This window comes from Sceloporus occidentalis, unplaced genomic scaffold (assembly GCF_023333645.1).
Source record: "Sceloporus occidentalis isolate IW3139 unplaced genomic scaffold, rSceOcc1.0.p SCAF_167, whole genome shotgun sequence".
Lineage (NCBI taxonomy): Eukaryota > Metazoa > Chordata > Lepidosauria > Squamata > Phrynosomatidae > Sceloporus > Sceloporus occidentalis.
In genome coordinates, this window is record NW_028317147.1 from 537,283 (window position 1) to 558,905 (window position 21,623).

General features: G+C 36.3%; 1 protein-coding gene across 1 annotated transcript in view; it reads right to left on the reverse strand.

Moving 5' to 3' along the window:
* Nucleotides 1-20,628, reverse strand: part of LOC149279405 (translation machinery-associated protein 16-like) — a 34,366-nt gene extending 13,738 nt beyond the window's left edge. The window contains exons 1-5 of the mRNA XM_089501223.1: nucleotides 20,518-20,628; nucleotides 12,761-12,870; nucleotides 12,401-12,438; nucleotides 10,957-11,041; nucleotides 4,069-4,217 (exon numbers count right to left, since the gene is read on the reverse strand). Coding sequence (XP_089357349.1) covers nucleotides 4,069-4,217; nucleotides 10,957-11,041; nucleotides 12,401-12,438; nucleotides 12,761-12,870; nucleotides 20,518-20,628 — 493 coding nt within the window. The remainder of the gene's footprint in view (nucleotides 1-4,068; nucleotides 4,218-10,956; nucleotides 11,042-12,400; nucleotides 12,439-12,760; nucleotides 12,871-20,517) is intronic.
* Between the last annotated feature and the right edge of the window lie 995 nt (nucleotides 20,629-21,623).

Here is a 21,623-nt window from a genome sequence, read left to right on the forward strand (position 1 = left end):
GTTTAAACAGATTGCCTTCTGCAGCGTTCAAGGAGATGTGTTTGGCCAGACATATCTCCTTCAATGAAAATAGCTGAGGGGTTGGGAAAGGTGCAAATACATAAGGCAAATTCTGCAGAGCACCCCCATACATTTAAAAAATGGAAGACACGAAAAAGTGACCATGCAGGTATTATACGCATGAAAGTCCTTTTAACTATGTTGTGATCCGAATAATAGCAATTGCATTGGAGTCTGGGCTCGCAAAGTGATCTTACACAGACAATAAAGGTTTATGCCAAGACAGACGAAAACATACTTCATTCATAGCGAAGATAGATTTTTTTCATTTACATTTTGAAAAGTGTTCATTGGTTAACCTGTTGATAACTTTAAGAGGGTAAAGCAAGGGTGCTAATAGTTGTCGGCAACACACGGTACACCAGAATTACCCCTACGTAGTTATGAGAAAATTGAAGCACCCTACGTTTAGCTGGCTAGACTGGTTATGTGCTCATCTGATACATACACACTCAAGCACATTTTTAAGTATCAGAGAGCATAACAGGTATTGAGGGTATACCATTTATAAGAAATTGCAAATAAAATAGGTGGATTGGGTGGATCAAGGTTTTGTCTCCATACAAGATCTGTTGTTTTTTTGTTTTAAGTTCAGGTACCGAATGAACAACAACAAATGTATGCTTAAATATCAACATTAAGGCATTTCTTCTAAGAGATCTACTGATTTAGTATGGGGAGACACCTTCAACTAGAATGATGTTCCATCTTCTGTAGTACTTGCTTGAGAGTTAAAAACTCATTGCATGATAACAGTCTGCCGTTTCACTTTTCAATAACCAAAAGGTCTAATCTTTGATCATGTCTTTTTTTTTTCAAACTTAAACCCAGTAAGCCACAGCTTCTAGCATAACTGAATTCTCCTACTGAAATGACTTACAGCTTGGCATTTTGTGTGAGAATCAAGGTAATTATCCTAGAGACATTTTGGAATTTGTGGCGGTGGAGGTCTGCGTCACAGGACAAACATTATTATAAGTTCTATCCCCTCTCATCCTACCCTCACAAACCCTGATTGAACCATTCAACAGCAAGTAGCACCATAACAGGCGACAGTAGGAATAATTTTCCTGGAAAAGGATATATACACATAGTTACATAGGCTGGAAAAAGACATGCGCCCATCAAGTCCAGCCTTTAATTGGTTGCGGTTGATCTTTCCAATTTTGGCTCTTTCCAATTTTGCACTAACCAGGGAAAAAAAATCCTTTTGACCCCAAAATAGCAGTCAGATTTGTCATTACTCCTAATTCACTACCGTTGCTTGTGCATTCCCTACCCCGAAGTGCATAACTTTACATTTATCTACATTGAATTTCATCTGCCATTTGTGTGCCCAGTCCGCCAGTCTATCTAGATCCCTCTGCAGCACTGTAATATCCCGCTTGCACTGTATTACTTTACCTAGTTTAGTGTCGTCTGCAAACACAGAAACATGACTTTCAATGCAGGGTCATTTATAAATATGTTGATTTATACACATCTTCAGGATATTGAACCTTGACTATCTATGCTTCGATCTGCATGATTACCTCTACTAAGTGATATCACCTTTTTCCTTGTCGCATATTGGTTTTGATTGGCTCAGACCACCTTTGTAAGGGTGAGTAGAATGGGAAGATCATTAGGGCAGGAATTGATTTTACTACCTACAATACAGATATCAGACTTTGAAATGAGATATCAAAAGTCAATTATGTTAGTTGTAAAAAAACAAAAACAAAAAAAACCACACAAAAGCAGTGGTAGCTAGAGTAAAATGTAATATTTTTCCCACAAGACATTCCTCTTAAACATTTAATGTTTGTATACTGTAATTAAGACTAGAAAAAAATTGACAGATGCTGGAAGAAAGTAAGCCTCTGCCATTCTTTCCAACACTGATTAATTTACCTGTCACGTGGTAAAAAGTGCTACAACAGCACCTCTGTGAATATTGGGTATTTAATCATTGTTTAAAAATAGGCTCCAATCACATTGATTTTGAATGCAATAAACATTTTATGGTACAGAACCGTAGATGATAAACATTACAACCTCTTCACAAAATCTAAAGCCAAAAAGATTGAAAGCCCAGGACAAGCATGCATATTGGAAACTGACAGATTGAATTAAATTGCTGTCTTCTTTCCTTAGACGGATTGCGGAGTTTTGTTTAATGAAGGTTCTACATAAGACCAATAACTTATAGCTAATTATTTCAACCTGTCAATTTCCTTAACTCAGCTTAAATAAGCAGAATGTGCTTTAAAATGTAAAAATGCCTCGGTTGGATTAAAAGTACTTTTATTGCCGCATAGGTCACAAAGAAATGATCTTAGCAAACTAAATGACAATTTATAATGTCTTTATGAGGCTCTATACAAAGTACCCCACATGTAGAGCTATTTTTGGGGTGTGAACTTGCCTGAAGTCTCAGGAAATCAAGTGGAATTTGTTATTATTCCAGTAACAGTTTAAACTGTTATGCTCAGTTCAATCCTGAAACCTTCGACCAGGATTTGAAGTGTTGGGAATGCATGTTGCATCAGGATGAAAGACTGCGATACAGGCTAATGCGCTGGCTTCTGTGAAGGAACCACTCTGAAGGATGCACCAAGGCCAAGAGACTTCAATTTTTTAAATAAAATAGAAAATGACCACTGTTTCAACAAAGAATATCATTGCAGCAGGAAATTATGAATGAAGAGCAATGGAGGTTCAGGGTCCTTCACTTCATCTAACTTGTGTTATTATTCAAATCGACAATCAATCATGCAATAGGCATAAAGCTGTACTGAGCCTAAGACAAGACCAAGGACTGATAAAGGTCTGAGTATGTACACCTGGAAAAATAGGCAGGCTAGATGGGCCGAATAGTGCTTTTCTGTTGCTAAATTATGTATTTCTATGTCATTTATTTCTCCAGTTCTTCCAAAAATGATACCCGAAGCAAAGAAACCCAATATACTTATCAACTCTGGGTGATACAATATGCACAATTAGCTTTTGTGTTCTAGAAATGTCTTAGATTATTTTATTGAAAGTGTAAATGATAGTTTAAACACACATGTTAAGAATTTAGTTTCACAAAATAGTAAAAAGAAAACGACTTAGCGAGAACATTGCATAATTCAAACGCACACAAATAGCACTTCTATTTTCGGCAAGTAATTTTAGTCTAAATAAATCCCAATCTGTACAAAACAAAGTCATTGTAAATCACTACTATATGTTTCACTGTATTTGCAATGTAAGCATTTTGAGTGATAATTTCTGCTGTGGAAAACTTTTCATGTTAAAAGGTAATAAAACATTTTTTACCTCAGAAGTTAAATGTGTGAAGAATGACAAACTAAAAATAAAAATACCTAAAGGAATGTTAAAGCTAGTAAACCAGAGTCAGCCAAAGGGTAAGCTTTGAAAAGGTTTCCAATGTCAAATGAGACAGACTAGTAGCAAAACAGGCTGTTTGACAAGTTGTATAAAAGAAATCTAAAATTCGACCTCTACAGTATTCTTAAAATGTAACTACTTCCTGATTAAAGAAATTCCTTGGAAAACATTTCATATTTCTACTCTACAGCCTATTAAAGGTACAAAAGGGAACACACAAGACCCCTTTTATCGTCTGAATTCGATATTAGTTATTAAACAAGAAATATATACATATTAAACCGTATTACCCACTGGGCCTTATAACTATAGTACCAATATATCTACTGAATTTGTAGCCCTATGAACGTCGATAGACTAGACCAAGGCAAAAAAGCTGGTAAAGATGAATCTGTTGAGACCACACTATATGATAAATCCATTCTTTAACGGCTGCGCATGAATCCATTTTTGAAAACAAGAACATTAAGGAACCAAAGCTATTGTGCAATAAGCAGATTGGCAAATTCAGCCTATTTTTACAAACGATATGGCTCTTGATATTACAGAATCCTCTATATTGTTGCAGCATAAACTATTTTTGTAAAATCATCCTCACAGAGATGCAAGCAGAAAACTCTCAAGATATCATACCGATTCCATATCCATTGTACAGTCTTCTTTCACGCTCCATTGTCTGTTTGATGACTGTCTCACGGGATCCGTGCTGTCTCGCTTGCCTGCCTTTGATGCTGTTATGTAATTCAATTTGCTCTAACTCACTATCGAACCGATGCAAATAACTGCAAGACAGAGAAAATTACCATCATAAACGTTCATAATTTTCCTGACATCTAAACAAAGCTTACAGTGACAGAAGACTCATATAGATGAAAACATCTCTGCGGGATATGCCTTGATATAGCTAAAGTGTGCAATGAAGGACTCAACAGCACGTCACCACTGACTACTTTTGCATAAAAGATAGTTTATGGCAATCTTGCTTCTAAGCGATATAAATGTAACATGGAGGCAGAGTAGCAATTTTCCAACAAAAGGTCTGGCGGTATATTGATTAATGGTGACCACTAAGATACCAGAGACCTTATTTCAAAAGAAAATAATTGGTCAAGGTCAGGAATATTTGAACAGAATATTTCATGTTCATGTTTAAGAGATTTACGGACTTCAATCGTTTTGGTTTACCAGGAAATCAAAACCAAGATTTAACTGCTCTGTTTCTTTGATGACATTGTATGGCATAATTTGAGTAATTAAAAAGGGGCACTTTAGTGCACTGTTATGGATGAATACATAATTAACATACTGTGTCAGCACTTTAATATGCATTCTTTAATGTAATTGCAGAGCTTCTGAAAGTATTCAATCACTGGTAGAGCAATGCCACCACTAAAGCCATGGGAGTGTCTTATGCAAATGATAGTAATAATAGTAATAGTAAGAATAGTAAGAATAGTAAGAATAGTAATAATTAGTAATAATAATAGTAATACTTGTACTTATGTTGCATTATTTAACATTTATGTTTATTATTATGCAAGTCCAAGTAATTTGGCTCTTGTTTTTTTTGTGTGCATATATATCAATCGACATACGTTAAACCTAATAAGAACACGTATCATGCAGGGATGAAAGCAGAAATCTACAGACACATCAGTTATAGAGGAGATCTTTTTTGGCAAGTGTGCACTGCACAGATACTCCTGCTAGGAGCTGATAAAGAGTTTAATTTCACATAAACCTTGCCACAGACAGGAGAACAAAATGAAATAAGCTATATAAAAAAAAAACAATACATGAGTCAAAGTATTGGAGATAAGAAAAGTCTTTGATTTTTAACTATAGCTCTATACCTTCTCACAAGGTAACCCATTAAAATAAAGTTAGGAAAGTGCAAGGACAACACATAACTTCCAGAACTAAGATTTTACAGCTTACAAGCAGAATATATCCTTAAATATAGTACAAAACACTTTGAAATCAATTATATATTCATTTATTTGTTATCTTGATGAATGGAGATATGACCATGACATGCACCGATGTTTATTTATAACTAGTGTGAAGCAAAACAAAAATCAAGAAAGAAAGAAAAGGCTATATAAGACCATTCAAATAGAAAAGGGAAACAAAAGTGTACATATATTGAAAAAGGAAATACTACTATTTGCCTAAATGTTGAACAAAAAGTAGCCAGTTTAAAGCTAGTTCTATAAAATACATGTATAGGTATCCCAACAAATAATGTACCATGCTAAAACTATACAGTTACTGCAAACCACACGTGCAATATGTTTACTTTTACACTTCCAACTTGAGAGAGAAAAAAATGTGTGCATTAATGACTCAGAATTCCATTACATGATATTAGGTGGCATGGAAAATAAAAAACACTGTACGAAAACTTGGAGCTTCATTAAGTTAGCCACGGATTGATATCAGTCATAGTATTTAGAACATCACACAATCTCGTTTTCAAGTTATGCGTACTTCGGAGTCACTTTGTGCGGACTCCAATGTATTGATGAATGCATTCTTTGCATTGTCATTGCTCACTCATTTAACCCCCCAAGAAATGTACCGATAATGTCCCCCACCCATGATGCAACAAGAATACATGACATTATCGGTACATTTCATGCACCAGGTCAATGGGTGCTAACTATCAATTGAAATAATTGGAGTAACAGCAGCCAATCATGTGTATGCTATGTGAACACTGATGTTTTTGTTAGCTTACATGTGATTGGCTGTTGGTACTAAGGAAGTAAGCATCATGCCGAGTAGATGGTTTTAGTAGATGCAGCCAGGGGAGGAAATTTCTAAACTCCATTAACTAAGCATTGATTTGCATGCAGTGAAATGTATAATATTTATTTTCTTTACAAGGTACGCAGTTCATAGATACCATGATTAAAACTAGGGCTGCAACTAACGATTATTTTAATAATCGATTAGTTGGCTGATTATTTTTTCCATTAATCGGATAAAAAATGCAATTTTTTTAAAATTTAAAATAATGTAATAAAAATGTACAATTTACACTTTCACCTCTTTATTGCAATGGCCTCTCTCTATTCACCTTCTTATTTTACTGACATAATAATAAAAGCTACAAGAACCCAAACAGTGTTTCTCAAACTAGGTTTTAATACAAAGTTATTAGTAAATATTAATTCATATGTTAACTATTTTTCATATTTAATAAAAACTGAGAAAAAAGCCTTGTTTATATTTTCTTTTATTTACCAAACTGCCCCCAGTTATGCACATCTGACCCCCAGCTTGCCACTCTGCCCCATATATGCCAGAGATTCCACTGTGCCCCCTGATATGCCACTGTGCCCCCGATATGCCTTATACTCCTTATATGCCAGTGATATGCAACTGAGCCCCCTGATATACCTTTTATGCCCAGATATGTCTTATGCCCCCTGATATGCCTAATATCGATATGCCTTATACCCCCTATATGCCTTATAACTTCCAATATGCCACTCGCCCCCATTTATGCCTTATACCTCCCTATATGCCACTGTGCACCCTGATATGCCACTCCGCTCCCCATAAATGCTCTGCACCCTGAAATTCATTATACATCGTGCAGACCCCCACCAGCTGACAGAGAATCGAGGTCTCCTGCAGAGGATCATCCTCTGTCAGCTGGTGGGGGTCTGCACGATGTGCACAGACAGCCTCCGTCACTGCCCTTCACTTACGCTGATGCTTCTATGAAGCTGCAGTGAAAGTGCCTGTCAGCAACGGAGGTTCACAAAACACCAGGGAGTCGGGAGAGAGGCAGAGCAGTGTATGGGAGGGGGGAGGAGTCAGAGGGGTGTATGGGAGGGGGGGGAGAGATGGAAGTGAGAGACCGGCCGACAGTTAGGGGAATCCATGTATCCTGCAGCGTTGCGGGGGATCTGGATTCTAGTGTTATAATCCGATCTCTGTTTGAGGTCGGATTGTATAAGGAGAGGAGTTTTTCAGAGCATTTGCTCTGAAAAAACCCTTTTTATAATCGATAAAAATCGATTCGACTAATCGATAATGAAAATCGTTGACAACGATTTTCATTATCGATTATTATCGATTTTATCGATTAGTTGTTTCAGCCCTAATTAAAACAATTAAAATCTAAAACTAAATCATTTTCTCCATCACCTATGTAGGCGGCAACATACAATATAATGAGGTTTGGGCACACATAAAAGGATTAAATCCCATATTTATTAGAAAGAAACAAACACATAGTAATAACACATGCTCACAAATATGCCAACCTTGTTTGCACTTCTGGTGCATCAGCTTTTAAGGTCTACAACTCCCATCACCCTTATCAATCTGGCTGAATCATTAAACCAATAATCAAATAAGAAAACCTCAGAAGTACTATTTCGTTGTATAGCAATACATGCATTTAACCCCTTCGAGACAAAGGCTGATTTTACTTTTTGTACCCTTTGTGACAATGGCCTTTTTAACATTTCTGCGCTGCTTGTGTTTAGCTGTAATTTTCTTCTTTCCCGTTTACTGAACCCACACACATTAGATATTGTTTTTTTCAGGACAAGAAGGGCTTTCTTTAGATGACATTGTTTTGATTGTATCATATTATTTACTATTAAAAAAATTATAAAATATGGTGAAAAATTTAGAAAAAAATGACTGTTTCTAACTTTTAGTTGAAAAATCTTTTACTCATCTATAAAAGGTAATGAAAAAACCTGCTAAATAGATTCTACTATTTGTCCTGAGTTTAGAAATACCCAATGTTTTTATGTTTTTTTGCTTTTTTCTACCCATTATGGGGCAATAAGTACAGGTAGCGTTTTGCTATTTCAAAGCCATTTTTTCCAAATCTGGTAATTCTTCCCCTCATGTGCCATTTCGGGTATCTTTGAACCCGGCCAATGCAATTTACCCCATCAAGTCATATATTTTTGAAAACTAGACAGCCCAGGGTATTCCAAATGCTAGTATTTTAACTCTTTCCATGCACCATATCTACCACCAGTCTTTGTCAAACTTTATGGTAGTCATTTTTTTGCATTTGTTTTGTCATACACATTTTACTTCAGGTATGAATTAAAATGTTCTAGTTTATGTCACTATCACAAAACACCCCAATATGTGTTCAGCAACATCTCCTGAGCGCAGCGATACCCCACATGAATGATTTTGCCTGGCTGTTTGGGGGCAAAAGGGCCACATTTGGGGCATGTGCATTTTTCAATGTTGAACTTTGGCATTTGGGGATCCACTGCCCATGCCCTATTTGGTACATCTTTGAGCCGGGCCATTTCAGTGTGCCCAATAAACCCATATATTTTTGAAAACTAGACACCCCAGGGTATTTCAAATGCTAGTATTTTAACTCTTTCCATGCACCATATCTACCACCAGTCTTTGTCAAACTTTGTGGTAGTCATTTTTTTGCATTTGGTTTTCCACACACATTTTAATTCAGGTATGAATTAAAATGTTCTCGTATATGTCATTATCACAAAACACCCCAATATGTGTTCAGCAACATCTCCTGAGTACAGCGATACCTCACATGAATGATTTTGCCTGGCTGTTTTGGGGCAAAAGGGCCACATTTGGGGCATGCGCTTTTTTCAATGTTGAACTTTGGCATTTGGGATCCACTGCCCATGCCCTATTTGGTACATCTTTGAGCCAGGCCATTTCAGTGTGCCCAACAAAACCATATATTTTTCAAAACTAGACACCACAGGGTATTTTAAATGCTGGTATTTTAACTCTTTGCATGCACATATTTTACCACCAGCATTTTTTCAAAGTTTGCAGTAATATTTTTGTGTGTGTATTTTTCCCACACACACCTACTTTATGTATGAATTTACAGCTCCTGGTATATGCCGCTGTCACACGACACCCCATAATGTGTTCAGCATCCTGAGTGCAGTGATACCCCACATGCATGGGTGTGTCATTTTTGGGGGGAACTAAAAGGCCACATTTGGTACGTGTGCATTTTTCTAATTGGAAATTAGATGTGTGGTCATCCTCCCCCCCGTGTTAATTGGGACGTTGTTGAACCTGGCCCATTCAATTTACCCCATCAAATCATACATTTTTTAAAAGTAGACACCCCACGGGCATTTAATATGCCAGTATTTTAACTCTTTCCATGCGAGAATTGTTTTAAGCTAATATGCTAATTTTAGGACTTGCTCACAAAAATATATTTTTTATATATATATATATATTTTTTTTATTTTTTTAAAAAAAAAATTTAACATTTTTTTTCAACTTGGAGGTTCCCCTGATAGTGACATCAGTGGGAAATGATTTTTACATTTTACTGTTTTTTTACTATTTTTTTCTAATTATTATTAATTTTATTTTATTTTTTAATTTATTTTTACTAATCACACTGTGATTAGAAAGCTGGGCTCCATTGACTTGCATGGTGAATGCAGTACCTGTATTCAACCTGCAAGTGGAGCCAAAGTTCTCTAGATGGTCTGGACTATCTAGCGAACTTTTAAAATTTGTGGTTCCTGTTACAGGACGGCGGCCATCTTCCTTGATGGCGAAGATTGCCGGCAGCTGCGGCTGTGACCGCTCTCCGGAGCGGTCACAGCCCATCAAAAGGTTAGTGTTTGGTGTCGCTGGATGCCTCCTGATCGAGGCATTCCAGCGACACCATTTAAGTTTAGGAGGCGATCGTCGATCGCCTCCTAAACGCTTTTAAAACGGGCGTCCGCCGCCATACAAAGTATGGCGGATGTTGACGCCCCGTGGAGGGGCCAGAGATGGCCCCTTCGTGCCGATCGCGGCGTTGCTGAATGCCTCGAGGTCGAGGCATTCAGCAACGCTTTTTGGGTGCAGAAAGCGATAGTAGATCGCTTTCTGCACCCGTTTAAAGACGTGCTGGTCCTGGCACGTCAATTGTCGTAAAGCACATGCTTTGCCGTGCCGTGCCAGGACCGGCAATTGTCATTAAGGGGTTAAATAAATACATGTTCCTTTGTGTCTTTATTATCAAATTTTTTAAATGTATACTTTGAATGCGAAGAGGAAGGTTTGGACTTCGAGGCGGGGGGGAGGAACATGTGATATCACAAGACCCTGAATTGCAGCTCAAGCTTATAATAGGCTACTACGGTTATGTTTTACTTTTTTCATGCTTCAAGAAGCACGGTCTATGCCCGATCTGCAGCTTTCTCATGTCCCCAGAGGAAGTCTCTACGTTTAACAGTAAACACCAGACCTCTTTACCTTGCATGTATACTGTTAAACGTGCAAGACTTCCACTAGATGCATGAAAAATGGATGCCAGTTGTCTCAGGAGCAGCTTGACAGCTTCCAATATACTATGGTGGGTTAACTCTGATATGCCACCACATATGAGATAACTGGTTGGTAGAATGGTTACGCAATATAATGGTATTGTTACAATGGTAGCAATGCAATGCACTATGCGACTATTTGGGGGTAAGTCTAGCTTTGCACACCTGGATCAAGCAATTGTGCATATTTTGCAACTTTTACCTTTCGATCAGCTCACATGCTTCTTTCTTTGTATATTCATTTTTGTTTGGGTCAATGTGATTTTGAAACCATTGTAGCTTTTCACCTATGGTGGAAAATACATAGAACACAAAATATATGTACAAGTAAAAACTGGAACAGATATCACATAAAATCATAAAAAAAATAGAGCTGAAGTCATTATTATGACTAGTATAGGCGAAAATAGGAACTTTCCTAAAACAAAAGCATTGTATATGGTTACCAGTGACATCACATTTAAGAAGCTGTTGGTGATGAGCAGTGAAGAGTTCATACTCATTTAACTGGTGTTACTGTAACCTAAACGTTGTACTATGTGACAAGATGGACAACTGGCAAGTACACAAGCATATTTATCTTATATAGATTATTTTGTAGTAAAAATATTAATTGATTAAGTTAACACAAAAAAAGAAATAAACGTTATCTTACCCTGTCTATGGCTTCCATACCTTACTAAACAGGATAAGCACCAGTTTCAAACATTTACTTTTTATTTCCTAATACCATTCTTATTAACCTTATCCATTCTCTTCATCCCCCAATCATATGAAACACTCTTCTTAACGCACATTTTTGAAATCTTAGCTCACATCTTTACCCTTCCTGTGTGATTTTACGTTTGGTTCCATTCTATCTTGTTTTTTTATAATGTTTGTCCAGAAACTGGCATACAAAATAAAAGAGAAATGTTTGCCTTTGAAGTATGGTGTTGATGTATATTAATATATATCATCTAGATCATATTTAATCCTTTGGGTAGAGAGTTGTATGTGAGCTGCCTTAATGCTATCCATTATAGTGTCAGTCATGGTGAATTTCTCCTGCAAGTATGTAAAGGATGGTTCTTCCTAACAATTATGTATCACTAAGGTCTGCTACAGAGTGGGTCTACATGCCACATAAGTAATGCAATAAGTAGCTTTCCCCTGTACTTCTTTATTGAATCTGCACGGTTAAATGTATATATGCTTCATATCCCAGCAGGTTGCAATGTTATTTATTAGATGGGATTTACAGCAGAATCAAATCTGCAGTAGTAAATAAACACAGAAAGTTTCACTGGTGAAGGTGCACATCTGTGACTACTGAGACGTAACTCTGACCGTACTGCGGGTCACCGGAAAGGGGAAAGTCTTTCCAGTAGGGAGAATATTTATTTGCAACATTTTTGAGACGCATTTTGTGGTTCCCCACGTGTTTTCAGCTAATACGCCAGAGCATGCCATTTAATCACAAAATCACATGCCCTGGGTATAGTGGAGTACTATGCAGTTTATAAAAATGTACGGCCCAGATATGTATGGCACTTTACATACATGCACAACTGTTCAAGCAATTTCGGGAAAAAAGTGTGACCAGACAAGGTCCAATTACATTGCTATTTCCCAGCCATCTGCAAAAGCAGGTAAATAATACTTACTAATAATGCTTAGTCGCAAAGCTTTCTCATTCTTTAACCTTAGTTTAAGGAAGAAAAAAAGAAATCAGAATTTTAGTTGAGATCAAACTAACAAGTTTATTTAAGAGAATCAAATGATATAAGATTTAAAATGGATATTAAATATTCTTGAACAGTTTTGTGATCTGTTAATTGACACAACGGTGGATAAAGCAAATAGATGCAGTCTACGCTAAAAATGACAAGACTATTAAATTGATTGTAGAATATATAGAACAGAATCAAATAGCCAAAATATTTTTTTTATTTAATTTTGTGCTATACAAAAATGGAAAAATGTGAATGCCATACACACACATATGTGCAAATGGTATAACTTACTTTTCTTTTCTGTCCTGCTTATGACCTTCTCGTACAAGTTGGGCTGCTTTCCTACTATATGGGTGGATTACCTTCTTCTCTTGCTTTGCCTTATTCTGCTGTGCCTTGGGCTACAATACAAAAAAGGGGGGGAGACCCCAAGGAATTTTAAAATGTGCACGACAAAATAACATTTGCACCCTAAAGGAATGATTGTATTAAGTTTAATTCTAAAAAAAAATATATATATATATATATATATATATATATATATATATATATATATATATGGATTTAATTTGTAACAGGGAACGAGCAGTTATTTCGATTATTATAGTTTCATCTGCAACAGGCAAGAACTGAAAATAGCTTTGCTAAAACAACTGCGCTAAGTAATCAGCTTGACTCCTTCTGCAATGAGGACTATTATTTCCATCCTTGTGACCTCTGGGCAATATCGCTCAGTGCTATGGAATCGGTAGCAAGATAGTAAAGCAGTTGCTTATCTGTGCAATTTGTGTGTGAAAAAATCCATGCTTGGTTTGTTTTAGTTTTCAGCTGCTAAATTTAGAGCTTGTGTTCATTTCCATGGAAACACAATATTTTAAATCCTAATGGACTTATTTATCTTTACCATGTGAAGAATTTATATTAGATTAGGAATTGAAGCTGAATTTCAGTTTCTACAACCACAGAGAAAGTACATATATTTTTCTTCTTTAAAAATACATTTGCTCTTAACGTTGTAGATATGAAAAGATTACAGATACAGATACACAGAGCTGTAGTTTTTATTGGTACTCATTTGTAGGAAGGAACAGTTTGAAGCCTGACTGTTGTTGCAACAGCATGAAGCTTTCACAGCATATGGCATCTGCTTACATTAATAACACACACACATTATATATATAAAAAGGATTGGAGGAAAAAAACAAAGAATAAAATGTACTCTATGCATTCAGTTCAGTCAAGCTAAAGGTTTACTAAATCTTGCATACTAGAATAAACCTTATGCTCATACATTTTATCAAACAATCATTTTTTTATGACTTCAAGGACAATTTACTAATAAACATATTTACTTAACCTATTCACGACAACTGACGTCACGAAAAAAAAAATACAAAGACAATTGATGTGCACGGTATGTAGTGAAATTCGCTTAGAAAGCAATCAACGATCGTTTTTTTTCTTCTTAGCTGGAACGGATGAAACGCCTATTTACCAAGACTTTCAGCAACAACAAAAAACATGGCTGGGTGCTGTATGATCACTCTCCAGAGCGCCCATATACACCATATTGAAAGGCAGCATGACATTCAAATATAGTGCTGCCCTTCTGCTACGAAGGAGCTTCGGAATAATAAATACATTAAAAAAAAAAAACATTGGCTATTTCAAAACTCAGGACAAATATTGGAATACATTTAGCTATTTTTTATTACTTTTTTTTCCAAGATTAAAAAAACTCAAATTAAAGTCAGAAAAGGTGTTTAAATTTTTTTGACAAATTATATGATTTGATCCAAATAATTGTATGTAAACAAAGCCCTTCTTGTTCTGGAAAAATAAAATTATTTGTGTGTAAAGTAAATAAATTACAGCTAAACATGAGTCCCACAGAAATCGGCAATTGTCACGAGGGGTGCAAAATGTGTCCAGTCACGAGGGGGATAAGCAACAGTTTTCGTACTCTACATATAGAAGGGCCGCAAATATATATATCTATTCCCAAACAGTCTCATTAAAAAAAGGATTTAAAAGAGTGTGCTTGGCATTATAAATATCCTAAAGTAAATAAAGGCCAAGGGAAGCAGTTAGTAACCTTGGAATTAAAAGGAGTTTATAAGAGTTAAACATCTCAACTCCTACATTTCCCGAAGCATCATACAGGCTGAATGTCTAAACAGACTCTGCATAGTAGTGTCCATGAAATCTTTAGAAATCTAACCAACAGAAGGCAGCAGCAAGCACTGAAACAGACTTTTCACTAAATGCCACACTGGTACTCATTTTTAAAGAGACTGGTATCCTTGTACTGAAGCTTTGTGATTACCGGTATATATATATATATAGTATACACACACACACACACACACACACACACACACTTTTTTCTCCCCTGAAGGGAGTCAAATATAAACTCGAGCATCAAGGTTTCAAGGAAAGGAGGTAGGAGAAGACTACTCCTAATGTAACGGAGACTCTACACTGCTACAAAGTATGGGATCCATAGTCCACTTTGCTAACCACATATATCATACATGGCTGGCACTCAAAGGCTGAATCCTAAGTTTTGTTTTCACCTGTTTATCCACAGCAACACCATAGAATGCACAATTGAGATCAAACGATTCAGTGTGGTTTGAGACTGACTAATTGGCTTACAATTGCAAAGTGCAAGCTGCTATTTTTCAATCTGTCAAGAAATGTATTTTCTACCACAGAAATTTAAAAAGGGCGAGGGGAAAAAAACAAAAACGCAGGCAACATCTATCAAGAAACCAGCATGACATTTAACTGATTATCCCTCATGCACTCCAAGAGTTAAACACGGAGATAATTTAACCCTGCACAAAGCTTAAAGAGAAACCTTTTTAAATGATAATAGTGGAAATGCATCATTGTGTGCAACAAAATATATATTGCGAATGGGGCTGCAAAAATACAAGCAGAATTTAGAAGCCAGACAGATAATGCTTGGAGCCAACTTGAATTGACCTTTGTAGGCGCCAGTAAAGGAACTCATCCACAGAGAGCCTCATAAAACAGCATAATGATTTAGGCACCGACGGTAAAAACTGAGAGCCATGGCACTGACTTTCAGTATTTTCGTCTCCCTCAATGTGAATATGGTTGATCTGGATTAAACAATGTAATGACTTAAAAGCATGCAATAATTAATTCAAGAATATAGGTGGTGGTGGTTCTGTACATCATATGATTGAACTTTTGTGTACAAAATTCATATTCAAATGCACAGCATTAATGACATTTTGATAGGGTTGTTAGTTCCTCTGTTTTTTGCATTCTTCTTACACATGATTAAAACCAGCGTAGCCTCCATCCTTCCTGACAAGTTCATTTCCATTTCCATTTGTAAGCAGGCCTGTATATAAATTTGTCCTGTCACTTTGATTTATCACTTAACGGGAATAAACTCATTATCAACTTAAGAATTTATTACAAGTCCAATGTGTTGCCAACAACATGAAGCTGGTTTCTAAGAGTTGGAACAGATGTCTTGGGCACAGATGTTATAGTTGCGTAAAGTGCAACAAATGTAACACTATTGCAATCAAGGAGATGTTTTTTGTTTTTTTTTTAAAATAACATTGTTGCAAAACAAGTTACCCTTTCCCTTTCAAAAAGCTACAAGTGTGAGAAACACAAAGAGCTAATATATTTTTTCTTGCCCTTTTGTACTTAGAAATTGTTACCACAGCAACATCACTTGCTTCCAAAGACAGACTTACTAGGGGATATAACTAGTCCTGTACAAAAGTCAGAAATGTTGCATACTTCTAAAAGAAATGATTTTTTTTCTAAATAGACAAATGAACTACTGTATGTGTCAGTACGTAAATACGGTACTCTGCCAACCCGACACGTTTCGTTCTTAAGCTTCCTCGGGGTATTGTGGCTATCCCTGTGTCTTCATTTAAGTAGCCATTCGAATGATTTAATAAAGAAAATCACAACAGTACATAAGATATATAATATAATAATCCTAAATGTGTAAATATAAATCAATTAATAATATGCTCTGCATGGTCTGTTTAAGTGAAACATTGGCTTCAACCGCCTTATGACTGGCTGATGGGACATTGGCGAAATGCGTAGATTAGCCCCCAGCAGGGCTCAGTACTTCTAAAGGAGAACGCGTGGGAAGAGGGAATTTTGTGTATCCTCCGCAGCTATGCAGCCATGTAAGCATTGCGTACTTACATTAGACACTACAATCTGTAAAGGAAACTTCCAATGTATCTCACTTAAGAACCACCTGTTTCACTGAAAAAAGGTGAGTGTGAGGCAAACGCTGTTTACGTATGTCTTGGGGAAAGGCTATTCTTCCCCTTTAATTAAAAAAAGACGCAAAAATGATCTTGATCAAAAAGAGACAAACTCAATGAGAACCTAGTTCTCTCCAATATCTCTTGGAAAACATAAAGCGACGTATATATATTGTCCAAAAATAAGTTTCAAAACCCCAAAGAACCCACATATAAATACCACAATTAACATATTTGTGCCGCTTGGGCCATTAACAAAATAACCAAGTTCATCTAATCTTTGCCGAAAAGCTCATCTAATCTTTTGCCTCTGCCTAGTTTTGTTTGTTTTCCCAAGATAATTATCTGATATCTATCAGACAACTGGACACATAGGGTGTGGGTGTGCAAGGGTTAAAGAAACCAGTCCTTTGGTCACTCACTTAACCCCAAACACTCCACAAGTACCACACCAGACTGGTAGTACGCTGCCACCACCAATTTATATTTTAAGGTTACTGAGATGTTGAGCCCCTCCAGTGTCACACAGAGATGTCCCAGGCCAATCACATACTCTTAACATACATCTGAAGATTGACAGATCCCATTGTGTCCTCAAGATGACCCAAACCCAGCATAGAAGACATCACCCTAAATTCCATATCATAGGGGAGTTACCACTAATGGTCATGGAGTCTGAACCTTAATTAATTTATGGCAGGGCTCTGGTATGTGCAAGGTGTCCATGAGTTTGTGTGGCTAAAGAGGGCAAGCTGTTGGCTGTAAAACACATCTAGCTAGGTTAACTCTTTTAATGCCAATCCCCTGCTTTAACCCAACACAGGCTCTGCATGACACCACCAACAATACTGCTATCTGGTATAATTGTTATGGCCAAAATGAACATAACCATAAACGTATTACACTGCCATATTTCACTGAAGAGATGGTGTGCTTGGATGAACACGGTACAAACTCTGCTTTGCATTTGGGGCAAAAAAAACCCCAAACAAAACCTTTGCCCACATCGCAAATGGACACCCCCTTGTGCTTCCTAACAAATTCCAGACATGCTATCATATTATATTTCTTAAGTATCAGCTCCTGTCTTGCCACGCTGCCCTACAGACTACTGTTAAGCAGAGCAGTTATGATGTTCATTGGTGCACCATTACTCTCAGCTACTGATCTCTGTAGCTCGTCCTTTAATAATGGAGTTTGTATCTTGACATTTGATAGTAATTTTCATGGTTCACAGATGGAAATTTATGGTAAAGTAACTATGTCAATTGATTTATTTTCTCAATATAAACTATATTGGCCATAAAATTTTACCAAGATAAAACAGTCACTCAACAGCAAAAGATTTCAAGTTTCAATGTAAGAGTTCTAAATATATATATATATATTTATTTATTTATTTATTTATTTTTTTAATAAGCAGTACAACATACTATTTTGTATAACCTGGTATAAATTGAGCATCAATGCTGGCAATGATTTAAGAAAATATGGATTTTACTGATTTTCTTTTGACTGATTCACACAGAAAACAGAAGAAATCGTGGATTAAAGGGATTACAGTGATGTGCTCTGCAATAAATTTAAAGGACAGAATGAAAATGGATGGAAGATTTCCTTGTCTAATTATACTAGATCAAAATGTATCTGCGATGAATACCTCATCCATTTGTTTCTACTAAAATGGTACAGAGGCTTTTAGTTTACCAGCGAAACAAAACCCCAGTTCTAATTAAAGGAAGAGACTCAATTGTCTGCAACAAACACTTCAGAGACTTTGGAATTACATGGTTGTTTTGATGAAAAAAGGTCCACCTGGTATAGTCTAATATAGTCTGAATTATTCCCTATGTTAACTCATACCAATAATAAGTACAACTGCACTGTACATGGTTTTACATCATCTAATAACATTTTATTTGCATTAATATGTCTTACAGTTAGATAACAGGTATATAGTAAAAGTTAACAAAAGCAAGCTCTGCATGATGGGTTGGCTCTGCATGATGCTTAAGTAATATGGCATATTTCAGGGGTGTCCAAGTTTTTTCTGAAGTGGGCCACTTCATCAGAACTGTATATGTGCGCAGGCCGCACTAATTTTTCAAAGAGAGAAAATATGGCCTTTAATAAAATATGCAGATTGAAATAATGTAAAAGACACAGAACCTTTACTTTTCCTCTCACTGAATTCTGGGCCTAGAAAGTTTTATCCTCTGAAGTGACTACAGATTCAGGATTCTGGATAAGTAAAAATCAAATAGTTCTATTTATTCTAGGGATGCACCGAAATGAAAGTCCTGGACCAAAGCCGAAAATTCAGGGTTCACTTAGCTGAAACCAAAAATGACCCCCCCCAAACACCTTTAAAACAAATAACCACACTTTTAATAAAAGTAGCACACGAAAATTGTACAAAAAAATGAATAATGTTAAGATACACACACACACATATATATATATATATATATATATATATATATATATATATATATATATATATATATATATATATATAATATACCCAGATTCCAACATGTACTGGCAGGCAACCATGGGCATGAAGTGTGATTGCTGTTAACAATCATTAATATAAATTAATATTGTTATTGTATTTTTTTGTCCAATTTTGGTGTGTTACTTAGTATAACAGCAATCACTCTCCTATCATGCACAGACATACCCAGATTCCAGCATGTATTGGTTGCCTGGGCATGATAGGAGGGTGAATGCTGTTATACTCCTATCACACTCTTATCATGCCAAGTCAGCCAGTACATTCTGAAACCTGGCTAGCTGCCCCCCCTTGTGTATTGATGCTGCCAGCAGTATGGGGTCTGCACATAATTTACAACCACCCTGTGCCATGCCCCCCCCCACTTATGCATCCATGCTATCACACACACAAACCAATTCATATACTCATTCATTCACAGGATTCATTCCCTCAATCACACATACTCATGCATAAACATTGAGTCAAATTGATCTAGCTATCTCTAACTAGATAAATAAGATTATCTATAACCTGCTTGTGCAAAAAAAATATTTCTGGATTTGGGCAATCCACTTCCCAAAGCCTGTTCACAGCATGCAGAGTGTCTATGTTCAATGTAAAGTGCTGTGAAAAATGATTCGGCCATTCTCGGTTTGTTTTTGCTTAGTTAAAAAAAAAAATAAAAATTGATGTCCTGTCTAACCATTGTACAAATAATAACAATTTGACTTACAGAAAAAACATAACAATTTGACTTACAGAAACAACATAACAATTTGACTTACAGAAACAACATAACAATTTGACTTACAGAAACAACAGGTAAGGAGGGCCCTGCTCAATCAAGCTTACAGTATAGGCATATGCAAATATCGTGTTATTATTTGGGAATATGTTCCAAAAATTACCTCTGAGCCTGCTAAACGAAGTGTTGTATACAATAAGGTAATGTTGCTAAATGAATTATTTGTGTCTAAACATTGCACACCAAAGTTGTGTTTAATTAAAAAGAGGGCTACAAGCAAAATGAAGCCTCTGAGCTTCATAACATTCTATTTAACTAATCCTGCCTAATGTTAAATCCCCTCTCGTTACTTAATACAGCGCTATATGAGATAGAAAAAGATAATAGCGTGAAATGCAGTTAATCATGTCTATAAAGACACTTCACTCACCATTCTGACGATTTCCGGTAACAAGTCCAAATTGCGCTTAATCTCTGCAGCAAAGTACGGCAGGGTACATCAGACTGTACACACGTGGGTTACCGGAAGTGAACGAGTGCTCTCCGAATAACAGTCCGATCGAACACCACAGACCGAACAAACAGTTCCTCTACAGACTGGGATGAAAGACGCGTGAAGCTGAGGCAAATTCATGTGTGCTATTATGTTTCATAAAATCTTGCTCGCACTACACACGTATCTAATATATACTTTTAGCGGCAGGAATTATTATTATAGAATGCAGAGTTGTTCATGGTGTCTGACTGAAATTTGAATAACACCACAAATTTCCTGTAAAGATAATTGTGTGTGTTTTTTTTCTTCTCAGTGATCATGACGTAATTGTGACATATACCTCATTTTTTGCAGCCTGTAGAAAGCTATTTTGGTAAGCCACTGTAAGAATGGAACTGTGAAGCCTTTTGGTTTACAGACCAGTAAACTTTGGTCTAATTCAACTCCTCCTAGTAACAGTAAATGTTTATCCTGCATTGTTTATTACCATTAATAGATGTGTTCACTACAATAATAACAGTAGTAACAGAATCCACTTCATGGGAAGCGTGTGCCATGTTTTAACTGCCCTGAGTGCAAAACAAAAAACATTTCCTTTGCTTAAGATGAAAGTGCTTTTCTTCTAACCGTTGAGGACATTACTGGGACATGTGTAAAGTGATATAAATTAAAAGACCCCGAAAAAAAAGTCTTATTGTCATTTTGTATTTGTTAATCATACTTTCTGGGATTTTTTCAACAAAGTAAACAAGCCCAATTTGTCTTATGCAATCTGCGGTAGCCTCTTTGTGACAGAGAGGTTTACCCTTCTAAATGACCAATTTTTTATTTCATTTTTAGCATATCTTTGTTCAACCATGATTTCTCTTTTTCCATGTTTAGTGCAGTTTTACTTTTCTTTTTCTTCCACAAATTAAGTCCCACTGATAAACCCCATTCCCTGGGTAGAATAATACCCTACATTCATGTTTTTTTTCTCCAAACGGGGTACAATGCTCCCTTATGTTGTACACATTTTATTCTTAACTTTTGATTGGGGACAGGAAGGTTTTTTAAATCTATATTTTTAGTGGGAGAAGCTTTATGAACAATTTTGGAACGCTACTGGAACAGATCGTGGTGACGTGGCCAAT